The sequence below is a fragment of the Oenanthe melanoleuca genome, chromosome 2 (genome assembly GCF_029582105.1).
Source record: "Oenanthe melanoleuca isolate GR-GAL-2019-014 chromosome 2, OMel1.0, whole genome shotgun sequence".
NCBI classification, from domain to species: domain Eukaryota; kingdom Metazoa; phylum Chordata; class Aves; order Passeriformes; family Muscicapidae; genus Oenanthe; species Oenanthe melanoleuca.
The window spans coordinates 83,886,775-83,906,839 of record NC_079335.1 but is presented as its reverse complement, the minus strand read 5'-3'; the positions used below and the strand labels follow the sequence as shown (position 1 = coordinate 83,906,839).

At 40.5% G+C, this 20,065-nt stretch overlaps 1 protein-coding gene across 1 annotated transcript; it reads right to left on the bottom strand.

Annotated features, from left to right (window-relative positions):
* Nucleotides 1–1,021: 1,021 nt before the first annotated feature.
* Nucleotides 1,022–16,520, bottom strand: RIOK1 (RIO kinase 1). The gene is made up of 17 exons (XM_056484732.1): nucleotides 16,335–16,520; nucleotides 15,294–15,498; nucleotides 14,091–14,181; nucleotides 13,065–13,134; nucleotides 12,324–12,366; nucleotides 11,552–11,644; nucleotides 10,715–10,827; nucleotides 10,507–10,587; nucleotides 9,889–9,975; nucleotides 9,202–9,339; nucleotides 8,458–8,561; nucleotides 6,669–6,775; nucleotides 6,010–6,075; nucleotides 4,300–4,419; nucleotides 3,960–4,013; nucleotides 2,742–2,888; nucleotides 1,022–1,235 (listed from the first exon to the last, which is right to left on the bottom strand). The coding sequence occupies exons 1-17, from the start codon at nucleotides 16,403–16,405 to the stop codon at nucleotides 1,125–1,127; spliced, it is 1,701 nt and encodes a 566-aa protein (XP_056340707.1). The 5' UTR covers nucleotides 16,406–16,520; the 3' UTR covers nucleotides 1,022–1,124.
* Nucleotides 16,521–20,065: the final 3,545 nt, after the last annotated feature.

Here is a 20,065-nt window from a genome sequence, read left to right as displayed (position 1 = left end):
GCCAGACCCAAGGAGAAGGTTGCTGTCTCTTGTGTGAAATCCCCAACTCACACTGATCAACCATGGACACTGCTGAGCCACACAAAATAAAGCACACACAGCTTCACAGTCACTTATGCTTACCCCACTTCACCAAAAACACCAAGGTCTACCCAGTGCACAACTTGTTCCTGGGGAAAGGCAACAACATGGACACCATTCCCCACTCCATCCACAACCCTTAGGCTTCACACACTTCCTGGTGCACTGTCTTCATGAATCATGGCTGCTGTGAATACGTCTGTACACAGCAGGAAATAATGTCCATGCTTCTGGCAGCATCTAAGCCCCTGGTGTTATGAGAAAGAGTCATGACCAGTACTCCCTCACCTCTGGATAGAGGTCCTGCAACTCCTCCTTCCTTCACTACCAAGTTAGAGGCTGCCCCCTCTCTTGTGCCTGATGTAATGCCAATTTCAAAATGCACTTATTTACTTTCGGTGTCCCAAAATATATCCCCATTTGCTGAGAAAATACCAGTCTTGCTTGCTCCAGTAATACTGGCTACACTTATATGAGTACTGTATGTGAGAGTGCTATCAATCCCTGTGTGGATTGAGAAGGGGAGCAGACAGAGAGATCTGGAAGCCCTGATCAGTTCCTCTCTTATGAGATTTCTAGCCAAAGGCATCAAAGAGGCTGTGAAGGTCAAATGGGGATTGCAGCCACGTGTGCACTTGGCCATCAATGGTGATGCAAGCACAGGGAGACAGGGAAGGCACAATGCCTGCAGGGCTATCTAGGGGGACTGTGAGAGCCTGCAGAGCTCAATTTGCCTACATACTATGAAGAGGGCATGATGAGTAAGAACACAAGAAAAAAATCAATGTGAGTTTAGCAAAAAGTCAAACCTGCACAGGTAAAGAATTTTAGCAGGCACAAATGTTTGGCTCATTCTTTCCCATTGAGAAACCTCTGTCTTACACTCTGTTCAAACAATTACACCATGTTATTAACAAAACCACCCTCACAGTTTATACTGTATGTATATAAATAAAGGATTTTTAATTTTTTAATAAAGTAAAAAAAGATGGTGACTGACTAATCCAGAACATATCACCCCTTTCTCTGAGCCAAAGCTCACTTTATTTGCCTTTCTTCATTTTTGCAGTCTTTTCTTTCCTCTTCTTCACATGCTTTGGGATTTTGGTTTTTCTCTTTTCTCTTTGGGCTTCTTTAACCATCTTTTTCCTTTCCTATAAGGAATCAAACACCATTCATTTAAAGCCAGAAGGGAATTAACAATTTTAAGCAAGTCAGTACATTTTTACATTAACAAGTTAATTAACAAAAATAAGGTTATCAAGATAAAGAAATTTAACAATTCAGTAGGAATGGTGAGGGAAAAGGAGAAAAGAAATATAGGTTGGGAGTAGAGCCCAGACATGCACACTGGTAATGACAAGGCAAAATTCAAACTAGTTAGAACCTGAGTTTCATGCAACCTTTGAAGAAAGTGAAAAAGAGGCTCTCTTAACTCATGCTATTTACACCCAAGATTACAATAGGTTGTCTAGTCTAGATTTTCTGCCACCCACAGGTCTACTATAGTATGTGTTTCTATGTGTCATGCAAAAATATTGATCCAGTAAGTGCTGATAACTCAGAGAAAGCTCATCACCAGCAGGACTGGCATGCTACTTCAACACACTGTAAATCTGTGCCAGACACAGAAGGGACAAGACGCAACTAGAAAACAGAAAGTCAGCAAAGTGGAAGGGGCAGGTAGAAGTAATGCTGCTAACCAGTTGTTTAACCTGCAGCTAAGCACACAGGTTACAAAAACCCCTTCATCTCATACAAAAAGAAGTGCAAATGAAAACCTATCAATTAAGATGAGAAGTGACCAAGACTTCTCTGCTTCACATCTGAAAGGCAACAGCTCTAGACTGGCAGTGTGTAGTAGAGCGCTGCGTTTTTATTTGACAGATATGAAATATATTATTTTATCTTTTCTAGGAAGAAAAGCCTAAAATGCAACCTCCCAAATCTTGAACCCCTTAAGCCCATAATTTTCACCCTGCCTTTTTTTTTTTTTTTTTTTTTTTTTTTTTTGGCACAGCACCTAAAAGGCTGCCAAAAGGCTCTCATTCATGAGTGATTCTCTGAAGGAAAGCCTCACCAAAACTGAGCATACTGTTGAAATTTAGAAAATGAAACCTCAAAAAAACCCCAAACCCTAACCATAATCCCTTTGCTGGACTGCATTACATCACTTGCCCACAGCAAGGCTGGCCAGTCTGTTCTAATGGTCCTGCAAAAGCCACTGTGGTGCAAACACTGTCATCAAATCTCCAGTTCTACAGATCAAGTGGTTTCAGTCTGGGCAGAAAGAGGTTGATAATGACCACAGCCACAAATCTGAACACCAAAGCCTGAAGAGTAGCCAGAAGGACTGAAAAGCTGCCCAGGCTTCACTGAATTGTACTTTGTGTAGCCCTGTAATTCCCTGTAGAGATTGCTCTTCTAGTTTTGCCTAAGCTACAGAGAGCTGTGTTCCACACTGCTCTACATAAAACCACCTTTAATAAAGCATCCCAAATGAAATTCATTGCCTCTCCTCTTGTTCTGCACAACAGGAAGGGTCCATAGTTTATTTCAGACAAGAAGAAGAAAGAGCCACTAAGTTTTGATTTTTTCTTTTTTTTTTTGGTGTCATATAAGCAAAGGTGGGAAAAACAAACAATTCCCAGCCAGCTGACCTTTTTGTCCATGCTAATTTCAGCAGGTTTATCTTTGGGATGTACAGATTCTTTACAGCCCAAATCAGAGTCCACTGAGCTGCCGCCACCATCATCATCATCAGAGTCTGTTTCTGAATTGTCTGCCTCTTCAAGAAGTGCAGGAATCTGCATGATATATCAAGATTTATATCAAATCAAAGCCAAGAAACCTAATGGCAGCACACACACACATATATGCACAAGGTATATATATATTCACAAAAAAGAAAACAGAACCTACTGCAAAGAAACCCCTGAGCAATCTGATGCTATCTCCCTTACCACAGCCCTCACTGAGTCTCAAGATAAAGAATGAAAAGTAGGTTAAGCCCAACTAAGAACAAGGAATCTAGAATGTACAACACAGATTCTTTTAGGTCAGGGCTCAAAGCACAGCTGTTATTTGCACTCCCAAACTAATTTCCCTAAGTTAAACAGCAATTTGCTAACATATGTGGAAGTCTATTTTTAATTATCCTTGGATCATGCCCAAATCTACCTTGGGGGCACTTTATGTATTCTATATTGCAAACACAAATATCTTCACTGGAACACTCACTTATTCTTAAACAAGCCTGGAGACTGTGCTACAGCCTGATCCTACCCATATTTATATCTCCATTTTAAATCAAGAGTCTACACCACTGCTAGAGAACACTCATAAAATAAGGAGGGGGAATCCATACAGGGCTTCTGCCTTGAATGACATGGCTCCAAGTGATCTGTATCCAACTTCTCATCCAATCTACTTTACAGAAGTGTCAATGTCAAGTACCTCAAATACAGTAAGTCATAATATTTTATGCCTTATACTGGAGGACTGTTCTTTATGCAGTATTACAACAGATACCCTGAACATATCAAAACTTGCAGTCATGCAACAGTTTAAATCAATTACATTTTCCATAATGAGAAAACACTTGCCCTCATCTTCACCTTAACTTTAGAGATCACAGCCACAGCAAGGATTATAATTTCATTCTCAAGCAACCCAGCACCAGCCACAGTGCAGGGAAGCAAATTCTGTGTTGTGCAGAGACACTGCCATGCCAGACCCATCCTTGGACACGAATGGTCACTCTGTACACAAGAGGCTTCTTTCATGCTGCCAGCTGCAGAACCAGGCATTCTCTGAAGTACCTGTAAGCACTCTTCTGAAAATGGCTAAAATGAAGGATTTCAAAAAGACCCTCTCACCTTCTGAACACCAGACAAATCCTTCTTCAGTCCAGTTACAGTCTGGTAGAGAATCTGCTCCAAGGGAGAGAGGAAGAAATTACATTATCAAATTATGTCTTAATTATTTGTGCCCAGAGAAAATTACTATCTAAAATTAAATTTAAAGAAATAAAAACCATTATAAAATCCACAATGTTAGCATTAAGCACTAACCAGACAGTTTTAAAGTATGATATAGATCTAATATTCCACACCTTGGCAGCAAAGCTTCTGTTTTTGTTTGCTGCTAACAGTTTCCAGTAAGAAGAATTCATATTCTCTCTCTCTTTTTCTGCAGGGCATCAGCATGTCTACTCACATTATCTTGCTGAACATTCAATGCCATATCCTCTTCTTTCAATTTCATCATTATGTCCACATCTCTCTCATAGTTTTTAACTTCAGTCAGAGTTCGAGGTATGTAGGCCTTCTTAAATACCTAGCACAGTGAAAGGAAACACAGGCTAATTTACATATAGTGTAATGATGCTTTTCTCTCCTAATTATGTATCCTTAGGAGAATAATCACAATCAGAGAAACAACACATGAATACAGCAGTCATCCACTACCATGTGAACGACAGAGTTGGTTTTTGTCTGGTTAGCTTTGCAGAGGGAGACTTAATGTACAACCTAGACATTATTGATAGATCACAACTAATAAGGCTTCTTCCTTAGCATGACTCACACAGCCCACTTACAAAATTCTCCAACCATCTCTTAGCCTATTTAAGTCCTAAGGTTTTATGTCCTAAGAATTTTTTTAATGTTTTCATTGTAATGTTTACAATGCCTTCAGGAGACAACTCCATTAAATGCACTGCTAGAACTTAATCTCTTTATGTAACAATACTCGCTTCATCCTACAGTTCAACTCAAAAAAGGTTCTTGCAGCAGTACAGTACAATAAAACTAACTGCAGTATCAGCAACATACTTACAATTTGTCACATTTGAAAGTCTTTCAGCAAGCTTATAACCCCACCAGATCAGAGAGACGTGCTTTGCTTTACTGTTTCATGGTTTATCAGTTCAATCCCAGCACAGATTCAGCACACTTCATGATCATCACTGCTCACCTGAGAGCTGTGCACAAGCACAGGCCCCCCCACTTCCACAGAGCTGCCCTTACTCAGCTCTACTCTTTTGCAAGGGAAGTGGCACAAATTAGCCATGGTCACATGGAAAGTCTAAGAGAAATGAATTGAACTTAGATGCTAGGAAATGACCTCTCTTACAGGTCAGTACCTAATATAAACAAAGGAGTAACTTGCTTGCAGATGATGGGCTTGCTACCAAACACTAGATCCTGACTCTACAGCTCAGTAGTTTTATGCTGAGGCCACCATGGGAAACAAAAACCATCTTTCCTTGGCAAAGCCTGAAGCAGTTACTGAAACCTGCTGAGCTCCAAGACAAGAAAGTCTTGAATAAATCAAGTAGTATTGACCACAAAGACAAGAGGTTTTTGTTGGTCATTTTGGATTTTTTAACCTTTTCTGGAACAGATAATTAAGACTAAGATAGAAATGGTTCTATCTTTACATAAAGCATTTGCAGAACATTAACAGCTTTCTGTAATGGACTTGATATGGCTTCACTTAATGTAAAAGCAGTGGAAGAACTGAATTAGACTGGGAGTGGAGCTAGATAGGCAGCTTGGCCAAGGCACATATCCAAATAGCCTGCTTCTGTATCACTGGTCCAAAATCACCAGCAAAATCAGATCTCTCTACTCAGGCTTTTGTTCGCTAAACCTGAACTGGAAGATACATCAAGGGACCTAGACGTGAGCATACAAACTGGTTTAGGAAATGGAATATTTGCCTTCTAACAGCTTATTGCTGTCAGCTTTTACACACGGCATCCCTTAATACTTCACATCTCAACTAGGTCAAGACATTTCAGTATCACAAACAATGTTTTGCTTATCATCAACTGTACATTTTTCCAAAGAAAGCAGAACATTTTTCAGTGTTTAGAAGAGGTAAGGTTAATATTAATTTCATAGCAGAAACAGAAATCCTTACTTCCTCATCCACTTTATCTTGACTGGATCTTTCCTCCTCTGTTCTTTTCGATGCTATTTCCATTGCCTAAAGAAATACAAAACATGACAAAAAAGTTATCATTCCTTAAAATCGCACCACTAAGCCTTTAGAATCACATCCAACTATTCCCATCTGCGTTCCCCCCTGAGCTCCAGCGCACTCACACGCACTCCAGCTTTCCCTGTGGGAATGCCTTCAGCGACACCTAATGGTGAGCAGCACTGCTACACACCAGGGCAGCTGTAACAGAGAGAAAAACACACTTGCTACTCCTCCCAGACCAAACCCAGCATGGCTACAGGACATACAACACCACTCTCCATATAAGCACGATTGTATTTCTGCAGAGCTCCTCCTTGCCAGAAAGGAAGAGCTAACTGAAAGCATCCTGGTTCTTATAGCACCTCAGACAGACTTTTGAGACTTCATAATCAGACTTTCTGAGAAAACATGCAATGGAAGTAGTGTCACCCTACAATGGTATAAATAGAAAAGACCTACATGCATTTTTGAAGCACTAGCACAATGTCATGTGCTGGCTTCTTTACAGTAGGATGTAGAATAAATGAGATGATGGAACTTGAACTAGATTTGATTTTATTGTCCTCTTAGTCAGCAACAAGGTCAGAAGGTCTTACCTTAGACAGGTAGTCATCAATGTTCTCACTTGTGATAGAAGGATCAGTAATAAATTCAAACAGCTCCCTCACAGTCATCACTGCAACATTGTGCTTCTGGAAAAAGTCTGCCAGGAAACAAGGGAGAGACAAAACCCATAAATAATTACATCTAACATATGCAGCTTCGATGTTTAGCAAGCCAATAATCCTGATAACTTAGGAAAGTCTCAGCAGCACGTTCTACATTCTACTGAGTTTAGTTACCAGATGGTTCTTGGCTATCTGAAATAGAACTGTTCATCTCCCAGATGCAACAAATACTGAAAGGAGAAAAACTGCAAAAATATAAAAGCCAAATCCATTTCAGCAAGATCCTGACTTAATGGAGTAGTGGCCAAGAAGTAAAGAATTCAAGACAGGTGTAGTATTTGCAATGACTAAGATAAAAAAAAAAAATGCATTTCAAATAAGGAATGGAGACCTCAAACTTTTGCCAGAGAGAAAGAAATGGCCGTTGAAATACAGTACAGCCTCATCATGATCCACCCAAATGTGAAGATATATTTATGTCCTATAATCTTCCTCAGTACTACTACACTCAGAATTGGCTTCCTAAATCAGTTATGAACAAATTCATAGGCTGAATTTCTGTTCTGAAAAACAGTAGCAAGGGACACTGAGGACTGTTTAATAAGTATTTCCTACTAAAATTCCCAGATCTCTCACTGTAAGAAATTAATCATAGAAAGATTAGAAAAGAACTTAGTTTGGAGGCAGCCCTCTGTCCCCATGGAACCACAAGTCTCTGCAAAGATCACACTTAGGACAGACACAGGTGTTTCTTAGAGCCTTTGTAGAAGGTTTAGACAGAGAAAGTTGCAGTGACAGAAACCAAACAAAATAACTCCAAATCACTGCAACTTCACTGAGACACTAAAATATCTAGTGAGAGTAAGTCAAAAGACATGAATAAAGAGTGAGAGTGTGACTAGCTGAGCCAGAAGGGAGTTACTAGAAATGCATGAACTGAAAAGGAATAAGGAAAAAGTAGCATACTGGATATCAATAGACATGCATACAGTTCTTTTCTAATTACGCACCAGACTTTCAAGAGTCTCTGTAAAATAAGAAAAGTCAATCTGAAAAGAAAGGGGCAACAACAGCAGTCTATGACGAGAGATTCTTTTGTCCTCAGGGACACACCCTACCAGGAGGTGTGTATCTGTTACACAACACGTATATTCACACACAAAAACCAAATTCTCAAAAGAAAAATACCATTAAACTTAACTTCTCAAAATACTATGACAAGTGATAACATCTCTAATTAATTACTTTGTGCCTTGATCCTCTCAGCTGCCCTGGACAAGTAAGTGCAGGGAACTTTACAACACACTTTATAACACTTCTTGCCAGCTGAGTAATTCCAGGTAGGGATTCAGCTCACAGAAGGCAACACATCAGTATGTCTGCACAGTATTTTAAGTAAGGGAAGTTAAGACTGGGGTAAGCACTGCTGCAGACTGGGAGTGATCTTAGATCTATCCTAAGTCTGAGATTCAGCCATGTGACTCATTTCAGAGAGATGATTTCTAGCAAAATAGGCTGCACTACTCTGAACTCAGCACGGTACACTGCTCCCTGAGGAATTCATGAGAATATATCAGAGGAAGTATTTTAATGGAATTTTGACAGTCAGTAATGGAATTTCTACAGTCAGTTACACCTAAAAGAACGTAAGGTGAACCGAGCCCATCCTGCTAAATAAACCAGCTGACAGAAGAAGGGTTGAAGGGCAGCCCCTCACCGTTAACATTGGCACAATCCTTGCGCAGGAACTCCAGCGCGTGCGGGTGGTCGTGCTCCACGGACTGAGACACATCGATGATGTACACATCCCCTCCATGGTACCTGCAAGGAAACCCCACACAGAGCTGCACCAACTCCACCAGAACTACTGAGGGGCAGGGAACAAAGCAGGCTTCAAACTTCAGAACCAGCAAAAAAAATCTTAACTTCTTTCTCCAGAATATGCCTTGCGTGTTAGGGCCAGGGTGCCTTTTATCAGCCAATCCTTTCCCTCCTCTACACATGCTGTATAATTAAACTTTTTTTTAAAACAGCTTTCTCATAGGCAAAAAAAGCAGAGAGGTGCATGAAAAAGAAAAAAAACCCAAGAAGCAAGTTTTAAAAATATAGTAGTCAAATGATATATTATTATGATATTATATAAAAATGATACCTTACTAACTTTTACCTGAGTGACAGGTTTTTTTCTCCTTGTGAGGGGGTTTTGTGAAGTGATTCTGTTGTGGTTCTAAATTTATTTTTCTTACACTTTTAGTTTTTTTTGTTTGTTTGCCTGTTGGGTTTTTTTAACAGAGAAAGCCCATATCTGGGTTAAAGGCTACATGATTAATTAGATAAGTTACAAAACCCAGAAATGACAAGGACCCCGCCCTCGCTGAAAGGTACATCAGTACTCTCACACAGAGGTTGCCAATGCATACATTTTAGATGTCACAATTCAGAGCAAGGATTATAAACATACAGCATATTAAATTCACTGAGATCTGCATGAACAAGTCTGGCATCTTGGTACATTCTTCTCATGTACTGGATGATCTGTAGGTACAGCTCCCGGACTTTGGAGTCAGACAACTGAGCATTCTTCAGCAGAGGAGCAGGCCTTGAAATTGCAAAAAAAATAACAGAAACTAAATACTTTTCCTTTCTTCATACCAGCTGCAAATGCTTTAATTGCTGTGACTGATCCTTTCATTCCCTGAGTATGTCAAGCAAGTCAGGATGAGTAACCAAGTGCAAGGAGCCAGCAGGAAGGGCAGCTAAACTTTGATACATGCTTACCAAAGATTCTGGAGCTCTACTTCCAACAGGAGCTATTTTGGACCATACTACATTTATGTCGGTAACTACAAAACAATGAACTATCTTCATGTGTGATTAGAAGCCTTTCCAGCATTAATCTCTGGTTAAGCCACTTCTTGAATTAATTTTGCACATAACTGAGGCTTCAGATTGCCTGCAGTAGTAGCTGACAAATGTCTGGGACCATTCCATAGATCACATGCACATGTTAACTCTATAGGCCTAGAGTAACTGTAGGTGAATTCAGAGGGTTGATTTGTGGTTTTATTAAAAGTTTGGGAAAAACTTTTACTAAATTTAAAAAAAACCAAACAAACAAACAAAAAATCAATTTTCTAAGGATACTTACCTGTCACCTTTACCAATAAAGCCCATGATAAGCACATGACTCCTTAGCATGATTGGCTCTGGGCAAGGTATCTGGGCTGTGTTCAATCTGAAACACAGGAACAAAGCCACTAAAAAAAAAATAAAACCAAACTCTATTTGTTTTGCACTAGTGCATAAAGCAGCTCTGCAGCTTTGAACATAACACACAGTGAGAGCTCAGGAAACTCTCCCTTGTGAAGAACAAGTAGGAAATGCACACAGAAAGCCACAACCATTCTGACCCTTTTCTAAGCATTCCTGTGTCAAAGAATCTTTAGACAGTTCAGGTTAATCCTAGATTAACCTATATCACACAGCGTGCTGCTGCTCAGCAGCAGCTATTTCTAGCTTTTCCTTGCTGTTCAGTCATGTCAGACAGAGTTCAGACACTGAAGAGCTTAGAGCATTAACAGGAAAACAAAAGAAGATCTTTATTCTTCCCTCCCCTTTTGTTTCTCTCCCATAATGATGCTTTCCTGAACACTCCAGAGATCCAATAGGATAGTGGTAGCCACAGTCTAGCAAAAAGAGAACACTTCCTATAAACTTAAAAGTTTTGGTAGCTTCTGCATGATGAAATAAAAAATGGAAGAATTACCTTATTAAATTCCTCATTTCTTTTTCGGCCCATGTCTTCACCATTTTTCTTGGGTTGCCTTTGCAGTATCCATGACGAAATCTTTAAATAAAGAAATAAAAGACAGCAGGGACTCTTAGTCTATCAACACAGCATGAGCACCAGTGATTTTAACACCTTTCAAAACAATCCCTCTTCCCCAGTAAAACCAGGCAGAAGTCAAACTCACCTGAATTCACCACTCACGTACTTATCCCGATCTTTAAACATCAGAATAGAGGTTTTGTAAATCTTTATTGCTCTGTTCTCTCCATTTGCAGTACTGGCATGATATACATTGGCCTATCAGATTAAAAAGGGAAGAAATAACATTAAAGAAAAGCTCTTTAAAGCAGCATAATCTTCTCTCTTCTTCTCATTCTGCTACCTGGGAAAGAGCTGATCTGACTCTAGCCCCTATGTGACACCCAGCTGAAGGAGGCTGCACACAAGGGCAATCCTTTTTCCATGGAAGGCAGCTTACAGGAAGTGCATAAGATGGGGCAGGGGTGCAACAATGCCCTCAGAATAAAATCAACACTGCACAAGAAACCTCTGCCTCATCTACACTTGAGGGATTGAAACAAGCCCTTGCATGAAGGGTTAACTTGAGCCTGTGCACTGTTCAGGCCCTACAGCATGGCCCAAATGTCCCATGTTTCCACCTCTACACAGGGCAGAAGTATGTGTTTAATCAGAGTCATCTGGGTTTGTCTGTTTTTTAGGCACTACTTAATACTGTGCGTATACATAACTTTGCCGAAACTTTTTGTTGAAAGATGCAACTAACAACATCCACAAATTTAAGACAATATTAAAGCATTCTTAGAAATCTTTCATATTTGGGAAAATTGGTTTCCTTTAACATAAATAAATTTTTTTCTTAAGATAACTTCCTAGCAATCAAGCAACATAAAAATATAGAAACAAGCCCAAGTATTTCACTACATTTTCTGGGCATCATGAACTTCTACCCAGATTGCTGAAAAGAAAAAAAGCCTACTACATTATTTGCAATAAAACTTACTTCTTTCCCTGTGCTGATGCAGCCATTGATTTCAGATATGATACCTCTAGAGAGCATCTTGAACAGAATGATTCGAGTCCTTGGGTCCAACACCTCAAATTTAATACAGAAAAGTCAGCAGAGGAAAAAAAAAAACACATAATAGTGTCCAGTCTTACTACCATATCAAAGGACCCTTGGCATCAGACTATTCTCAAGGATCAAATAATAATCTGAACAGCAACCACTCAGAATTTTGCCATGAATCTAGGATATTTCACTTTTTATTCAAAAAAATTTTTAATTTTTTTTAAACTAAGCATATGTCTTTGAACTAACTCTAGAAGACACAAAAAAATAATGTTCCACCCATAGCTGCATTAAATGTTTTAAAGTAAGATTTTTCTTGGGATACAGATATCATAACTGAAATAGAACAGCCATGTGGGCTCAGGCCAGTAATAATTCAGTCTTGCTAAAGAAGAAAAAAAGAAAAAATGCAAACTCAGCATTTTTTCTCGTTCTTTGGAATTTAATAAAAGCTTAAGAAGGAATTCTGCATTACATATATGAACGAGTAACAAGGTTAAACACAAAAATGAGCTCTAAAATGTTTATGGAACCAAAGTTAACCTTTATATGTGAAAGAAAGAAAGAGACAACAGGTCTCTTCAGCATAACAAGGAAAACAGAATTCCAAAATGCTGCTCCTGCTCTAACTTTTTTTATTGCTTCCAGAATTCCACACTATTTGCTTTGGTCAAAAGGGAGATTTGATGAACAAACAACTTACCTGTTCCACTGTTGCTCTGTCTGACTTGTCTTTGACTCGGTACCTAGGAGAAGTGAAAGTAAAATGTTACTATTCCAGATGTGGGCTTGGTACTTTAACAGAGCAAACTGTGACATTCTGTGTCAAAGATAAGGTGACAGCCTTAAGAAGTAAGGCTTTCAGTTCATACGAAACCAAAGGTTTCTCCTGCAGACAGAGGGATGGAAAGGAAAAAAAATCAACAAACCACTACCATTAACATTAGAGCCCTTCACTTTTTATAGATTATTTTCCTGTTTTTTCTGAATTATGCTCATTCAGGAGAAAACTCTGTCTTTAAAACTTAGCGCTATAAGCTGAAGGCAAAAATAAAATTATTAAGAAGAAATACATTTCCCTTACCAAACCATCAGGAGGAACTTTCAAAAGGCCTCCAGTATCTTTTTAGTTCAGTGCCTTAAGGATTTCTCTTTAGAAAAGAGTATCATAGGGTCTTTTCTAGCGGAATGACACCCATCACTTCTGCCTTACTATATTACACCAACACAAACAGATGTGCTACCAGTGACAAAAGAATCAAAACTTTGGGATGATTTAGACAACTGATTTGGAAACCAAAAAATTTAAGACCAAAGGACAAACTGCATGTAGAATACTTCTAAACTTCATTTTTCTTAACAAACATATGCAAACAAGGAAATAAGAACTACGCTTCTAGATTCAAAGTATTTAAGTGAAAATGGAAGCATAAGTAATACTCACATCTCTGCTTCCTTCTGTCTAGACTTTTCTGTGACTCTGTTTATAACAGAGTCATCAAAACTTAGCTTATCTGAAAAACATGCAAGAAGAAATGAAAAAAAAAAAAAACAAAACCCAAAGAAGTTTCCTAAACACCAAGGTTAACCGAACACTTCAGTCTGCTTACATTTCAGGATAGGACTATAAGATAACAACACAGATGAGTGAGACAATTCCACAGACTTGGAAATGTGATGTGATGTAATGTCTTTTGGATAATATCTCACCATTAAATTTGTCTGTTCTTCTCTTACAACAATCAAATGCCATTTTTCTTAACATAATAAGCAATAACCTCCCAGATTTTCTTCAACAATACATTTAAATAGTGTTTGATTAAATGCTAAATGTATAAAAGCTGCTGCATTTGGCTACAAATACCAGCAGCCTTCATCCTAGCACCACTTTGTTACAAAGGAAAACCCAGCCTCTGATCTCTACCCTGTCAGAAGGTACTCCTAGCCTTGACAGGCTGTGCTGAGCTGCCATCTCCATCTCAGGGTAAAAATCAAACCACACCAGCTGGGATGGCAGCCTCTTCCCTTAGCACAGAAACTGTGTCCCTGGGAGAGAACTGCTGAATATTGTACCCCCCCAATACTACATTCGTCTAGAAAATGCAGCTGTGCTAGCAGCTGTGGGCATGATCAACATCACAACAGAGTTGATACTCTCCCTCCACCTAAACAGCTTATTCCTACAGAGAATCAAGGGAAGAAAGACTTCACATTGCCTGGAGAAGTCACGGGGAAAGAATAAACCTCAACAAAACAGCCATGTGGTTCTGAAGGTGGAGATAGGGGTATGACAGCCAGTTCATGGAGACTAAAGGCAACTTCAAGTACTCAAAAGTAATTTTTCATCTCTCTGGCAATGGTTAACTCACCCATTTCAGTGAGTTCTGGCTTAACATAAGCAGAATTAGTCTCAGAATTACTACAGTGTGGTAAGTGTTTAAATAACGGACAACAGCACAATTATACTCACCTAAATTGATTTTGTGCTCAAATTTTCTTAAAACCTTGCCTGCAGGGGTTGACAGTTTTGCTGAAGAGCAATTAGGGGTCTGTCTATTTGCCTGAAATAAAGGATTTGTTAACATAAGTAATGTTCTGTACACAGCCCTTTGAAATTCAAACCATATCATTGGAAAAGTCATCTCAAGTGCCTATGCCCAAGACCATGAGAAGAAAACCACAAGGGGTAAGGAAACAGGTATGGATTAACACCAGATTTTACTTGAATCAAGAAAAGAAAATACAGGTTAATCAGTTAATATTCTAAAAGTGCTCCAAGCCAGAGTTATTTTTAGTCTAGGAAGCTACAAGTTTCTCATACAGAATTTTTCTGTCTGTAAACAGAAGAGAACAGAAGACAGAAACAAGGGATAAAATAAGAGGGAACAAATGCACAGGAACTGAGAAAATGTTCAAAGATTCTGTCTTTTCTTGCATGTAGACCTCCCCAAACACAACTAACACATTTCACCATCACTGAACAGCATACACCTCTAAATAAAGGCAAGAAATAAAGGCAAGAAAATCCCACCCAGGACAAGCACTGCCAGACATGCTATGCTATGATCAGCACCACCCTGATTTACCTCAGCTGTTCTCTAAAGCTGGTATTAATAAGAAAAATGAGGTTTTGAACCTCTAGTGTCCAAGCTGATGTTTGAACTAGCACCCTTCTTACCTATACGAGTGCTTTTCATTCTGCACAAAGCCAGAGTTTCTATGCCAACACCACACACTCTAAATTAATTCACTTCAAGCACCCTCCTCCATTTCTTATGCTTGTATTTTTCTTTGCCTTCTTTGCTATTAAGTCAAATATAGAACTGGCTTCACCCTGGATATGACTAGCAGATGGCCTAAAAATAAACAGAAAGGCTGGGGAAGATGCTCAGAAACACAGTGAGTAAAGAAAGAAAAGTTGAGAAAGGTAAGGAAGAGAAGGAAACTGCAGAGACAAAGAAAATCCAGCAACAGGGTTTTAGACAAGAAAATCAAATGGAGCTCTGGCTACAAAGTACCTACACACATGGCATGTCAGAGGAAAAGACGCCAAGGAAGGAAATTTTTCCCAAGGAAAAAATTCTGCTTGCATTTGTTCTCAACATGAAGCCTCCAGGTTGACCCCATTAGCTCTTGGATACCCCCAAGGCTCACAGAATAACCTTCAACATACCTGTGGATTGCATCCACCAGCAGCATTGTGGCGCTTCGTGAGTCTTCCCACCTCATCATCCCAGTCCCAGTCTTCATCTTCCTCCTCATCATCGTCGTCACCATCATCATCTCCTTCCTCAGCGTTAACTTCTTCACATGTGCATAACTGGCAGCTCTCAGGGACCTCCCCCTCTTTACATGCTTCTGTGTCTTCTGCAGATTCACTTAAAAGAAACACAAACGTCTCAAAAACTAAAATTGATTGTTACAGACAACAAAAATTCAATACATTTTCCCCATAAATGACTTTACATTTTCACTTGTGTTTTAATTCACCGAATCCAGTTCTGAGGCCCTCTATTCAGGAAAGATACTGAGGTGCTGGATCAGGTCTAGAAAAGGGAAATGAAGCTGATGAAAGGTCCTGTGAGGAGCGTCTGAGGGAGCTGGGGTTTCTTAGCCCGGAGGAAAGGAGGCTCAGGGGGAGCTTATCGCCCTCCACAGCTGCCTGAAAGGAGGCTGTAGCCACGTGGGGGGCTCCTCTCCCAGGCAACAAGTGGCAGGAAAAGAGGACATGGCCCAAAGTTGCACCAGCAGAATTTGGAAGAATTTCTTCACAGAAAGGGTGGTTAGACATTGGAATGGATTGCCCAGGGAGATGGTGGAGTCACCGTTCCTGCAGGTGTTTAAGGAAAGACTTGTTACTCGGTGCCATGGTTTAGTTGGCACGGTGGTGTTGGGTGACAGCTTGGACTCGATGATCTCCGAGACCTTTTCCAACCTTATTTTGCTACGATTCTATAACGTCAGCAACGTGTCATTGTTTTCTGCCAGGACACGTCCCGAAGCAGCACACACGATGGAAAAGGGAAGCCGAGACACACGCAGCTTTCCTCTCGCATCTTCCACCAACCGGGCAGCACCACCCGCTCTCCCCTCCCCGCTGCCGGGCAAATCCCAGGGACGCTCCCGGTCCCGGTCCCGCTCCGCGTGTTCGCCCGGCCGCGCCCGAGGCCCGGCCCCCCCCGCCCTCACCGCCGGCCCCTCGGCGCGCCCTCACCTGTCCGAGCAGTCCGCATCATCGAACTGCCCGGGCACCACCTGGCTCATCACCAGCGCTCGGTAATCCATGGCGGCGGCGGGCGGGAGGCAGGAACCGGGAGAGCCAGGACGCCGCGGGACGCAGGCGCCGGCCCGGCCCGGCCGCTACGGCGCCGCCAGAGGGACCAAAAGCAGCGCGGGCGGGCGCGGCCGGCACGGCCCCGCCCAGCTCCGGTGCCCGCTGCCGCCCCGAGCGTGTGCTGTGCCAGCACACGGAGCGGCTTTTCACAAGGGCTTGTCGTGGGAATGGCTTTACACTGGAAGAGAGCGGGGTTAGGTTAGATATCAATGAGAATTTCTTTGCTCTGAGGGCGGTGAGGCACTGGCACAGGCTGCCCAGAGCAGCTGTGGATGCCCCATCCCTGGAAGTGTTCAAGGCCAGGCTGGATCGGGCTCGGAGCACCCTGGTGTAGTGGAAGGTGTCGGTGTCCCTGCCCTGGCAGAGGGGATGAAGTAAACGATCTTTCAAGTCCCTTCCAACCCAAACCATTCTGTGATTCCATGAATCCCCAGCAGCTGCCGACACGTCAATACTGAACTGTGGCATATCTGTATCAAATTAAATTTCACTCACCTCTTGACTGGGAATGACTATTCCTGCCACAGATTTATGGTTGTTTTCCCTAAAACACAAGTGGTGATCTGTGCCCTCTGTAGTAGACACTGAGAAGTTTTATTTCATACACTCTGAGATATTAAATTTCAATCTTTATTAAAATAAAGCTCTAATTGAAGCCAAAGGAATTCCAAATTTGCAATCCTGGCTAGAAGCATCTTAGCTCCTAACACCCCTTGCATTGAATAGCATTATAATGTGTTTATATACCAATATAATGTAGGATTAAGAAAATAAAAGTGGGCTCTGGGCTTTTGTTGTCTGGTACTAAGGATAAAATTTTAAAATGCAGTTTCCTTTTTTTTGTAGATGTTTTCCCATTTTCCAAGCGGTATGTATAAAAGCTATGAAAAACCTGTGATTGTGCAGAAATACCTTTAAAAAATATTTAAAACAATAGGTGTCATTTGCATCTGCAACACTCCCATAAAGTCAGCTCTTTGAGAGTCTCTGCTCATTTTCCCCAATGCACAGCCACTCACAACAGAAATCAGATTAAGATCACCTGTTTACTGATCTTTTTCCCAGAACCAGGTGTTGGAGGACTCTTAATCCATGAGAGTTAATCCATGTGAGTAGACAAGGTGCTGTTCTACAGGATTATTTCACTCCCTAATAAATTATTCAGTGCTCTTAAGTAAACATACCCATTTACTGTAATGACATGGGACTCTGAAACATAACACTGTCAGAGGATTTCCACATTCATTTTTTTTCCTTCTATGCTTCAGGCTTCCACATAACTTTTTCTACAGCCTTGGAGTGCAGCACCCTTTTTTTGTCCCAGGCTTTAAGAGCTCCTTTGGAAGCAGGTGCCAGCTGTTCTACAAACAATGAATCTGAAACAGTCCATTAGGCAGTGGTGATACTTTCAGAAGGAGAATGGGAAAAAAGGTATCTGTGATCTACCAGTTATCACCCCTAATCCATGGGAGGACAGACATCTATCAGATTATGTATTTAGCTTGGACCACTGTAGCTCCATGTTCCCTGTCACACAAGACTCCTCAGAAAACTACCTCCCCTACTCTTCCTATGGCTACATTATTATGTTTCCTGAAGATTAAGAGTCAAATGTTTGCTCACACTCAAAGATGCACTAATTCTGTACTTAACACAGCATATTATGTAGGACAGGTATATATCCTGGCTCACAGTGAAGCTGGGAAACTGGGTATAGAGACCATATTCAGAATCCCTGGGAGAACTGCAGTGTTGCTCCTTCCTGGAAGAAGTGACCTGAGAGGATCACCAACAGCTTCCTTTTCATATTTGCAGGATGAATTGTACAACTCAGTGGCGAGAAAAGACACTGCCTGCCAGCTCTGTGAAGCAACCTGTGCTTCTGAGCCCATCTTGGAAAATCTGACAAGCAGTATGTTCTTGTTGGTGAGGCTAAACATGAGAGGGATTTCAAGTGCCATGTGCTAGGACGAGCATGTTATAATGACATTTATCTGTCACACTCCCCTCCCCTGCCAAAGTATGCCAGGCAGTACTTGGTAGTTCACAGTGCTGTCTAACAGATCTTTAGGTGGTGCAGAGCCTGTTTATATCCACAGACACTGTTAGATTTTGAGGTCAGCTCTTACTGCCATGGCATGAGTGAAGCACATGAACAATATGGAGGGTACAGAGCTTGGGGAGACATGAGGGGGAGAACAAAGTATACGGTGAAGGGGCTGTTAGATGATTAACATAAAAACCTATCTGAAAATGAAAAATGGCATCTGAATTCTGAGCAGTTATCACAGCAACACAGCAAGTGAACAGGATCTTCTCTGTCTCACGCAGTAGGATTGATATTCCAATATTCTAGGCTATATTCCCACTTTATACAAGACATTGATTTAAATGGAATAAGCACACACATATATGAAAGAGAAATTAGTTAATATGATACTTGAATACTGCTGTGAACAGTGATGTAATTCCATCATATTTTTCATAGAGGACTCCTGAATGAAAAGGATACACACAGAGGAGGCCAAGTGATACATTGATTAAGTTCCAAGCAAAATACCTATTTTCCTTGCTGTATTATCTCCATGGATATTCTCTGAAAACACTCTATATGTAAAAAACTTAATTCTTCTTTTGAGTGCATATAAATTTTGGGATACCTCTCAGAAAACAACAGAGCCCCTAAGCCATAGAAATACTTGTTGTAGAACCAACATACCTTTCTGCATAGTCAATTGGAAGGAGTCTTTGGGTGTGGATACATTTTTCCCAGAGGAGGAATCTCTAGGCAAAGAAGAACAACTACATCAAAGGAGATTGTTAGGCTGGCAAAAAGAAAACAATACTAAAAAAGAATGCAGAAGCCTAGGAGATGTTTCATTGCCAGAATAATTATCAGTTGTAGGTCCTTGTGAAGAACCATTTGCAGAAATGTGGAGTCACTGCTGGATTGCATTATAAAGTATCCTCCATAACAGACAGGTCTTATTTTCTCACTCAACCCCCTGTCTCTCTATTCAAGACATACTCAGGTTTTGATACTGAGAAAGAGTTTCCTGGAGAAGATAATTTCAACTCAGCTAGCAAAACTCCCTTTCCAGAAGGAACCATGATAAGATTCCATGGAGGCTTGAACAATGAAAATACCCTTCTCTGATAAAATTAGCAGTAGTGGTTTTTTGCATTTGTATTGGAAAATTTTAGATGTAAGTGCTATGCCTCACAGACGTGTAACATAAAAGAGAAGTGCTAAGAAAACCAAATGCAGGTGCTGGAGCTGTGCCTTGAATTAACTGGGTAATGAATGTAGGAAGTAATGCATTTGTATTGCAGCTCCCATTCTGATTACAAATTATTTAAAATTTTAATTAATATTTAAATTAAATTATGTTTAATTACAGTTATTACAAAATTAAAACATTAAATTAGAATTAAAAATTAAAAAAGATACAAATTACATGCTTTTGGTAGGCAGCCACTGGACAACAAATAAAACCTCCAAACAATTGGAGAGAGAATAACTTGAGTATATCATCTGATTCTTTCCATGAGAACACTGCACATACCAGGCCTGGTACAGTCAAATGGAGAAGTGAAAATAGATATAAAGA

Bases quoted from the DNA above. Each gene is read 5' to 3' on its own strand.
- RIOK1 (XM_056484732.1), bottom strand. From the start codon at position 16,405: ATGGATTACCGAGCGCTGGTGATGAGCCAGGTGGTGCCCGGGCAGTTC. The intron at 12,367-13,064 runs GTGAGTATTACT...CACTTCTCCTAG, and splicing joins AGACAGAAGGAAGCAGAGAT to GTACCGAGTCAAAGACAAGT. The intron at 6,076-6,668 runs GTAAGACCTTCT...GTATTTCTTTAG, and splicing joins TTGATGACTACCTGTCTAAG to GCAATGGAAATAGCATCGAA.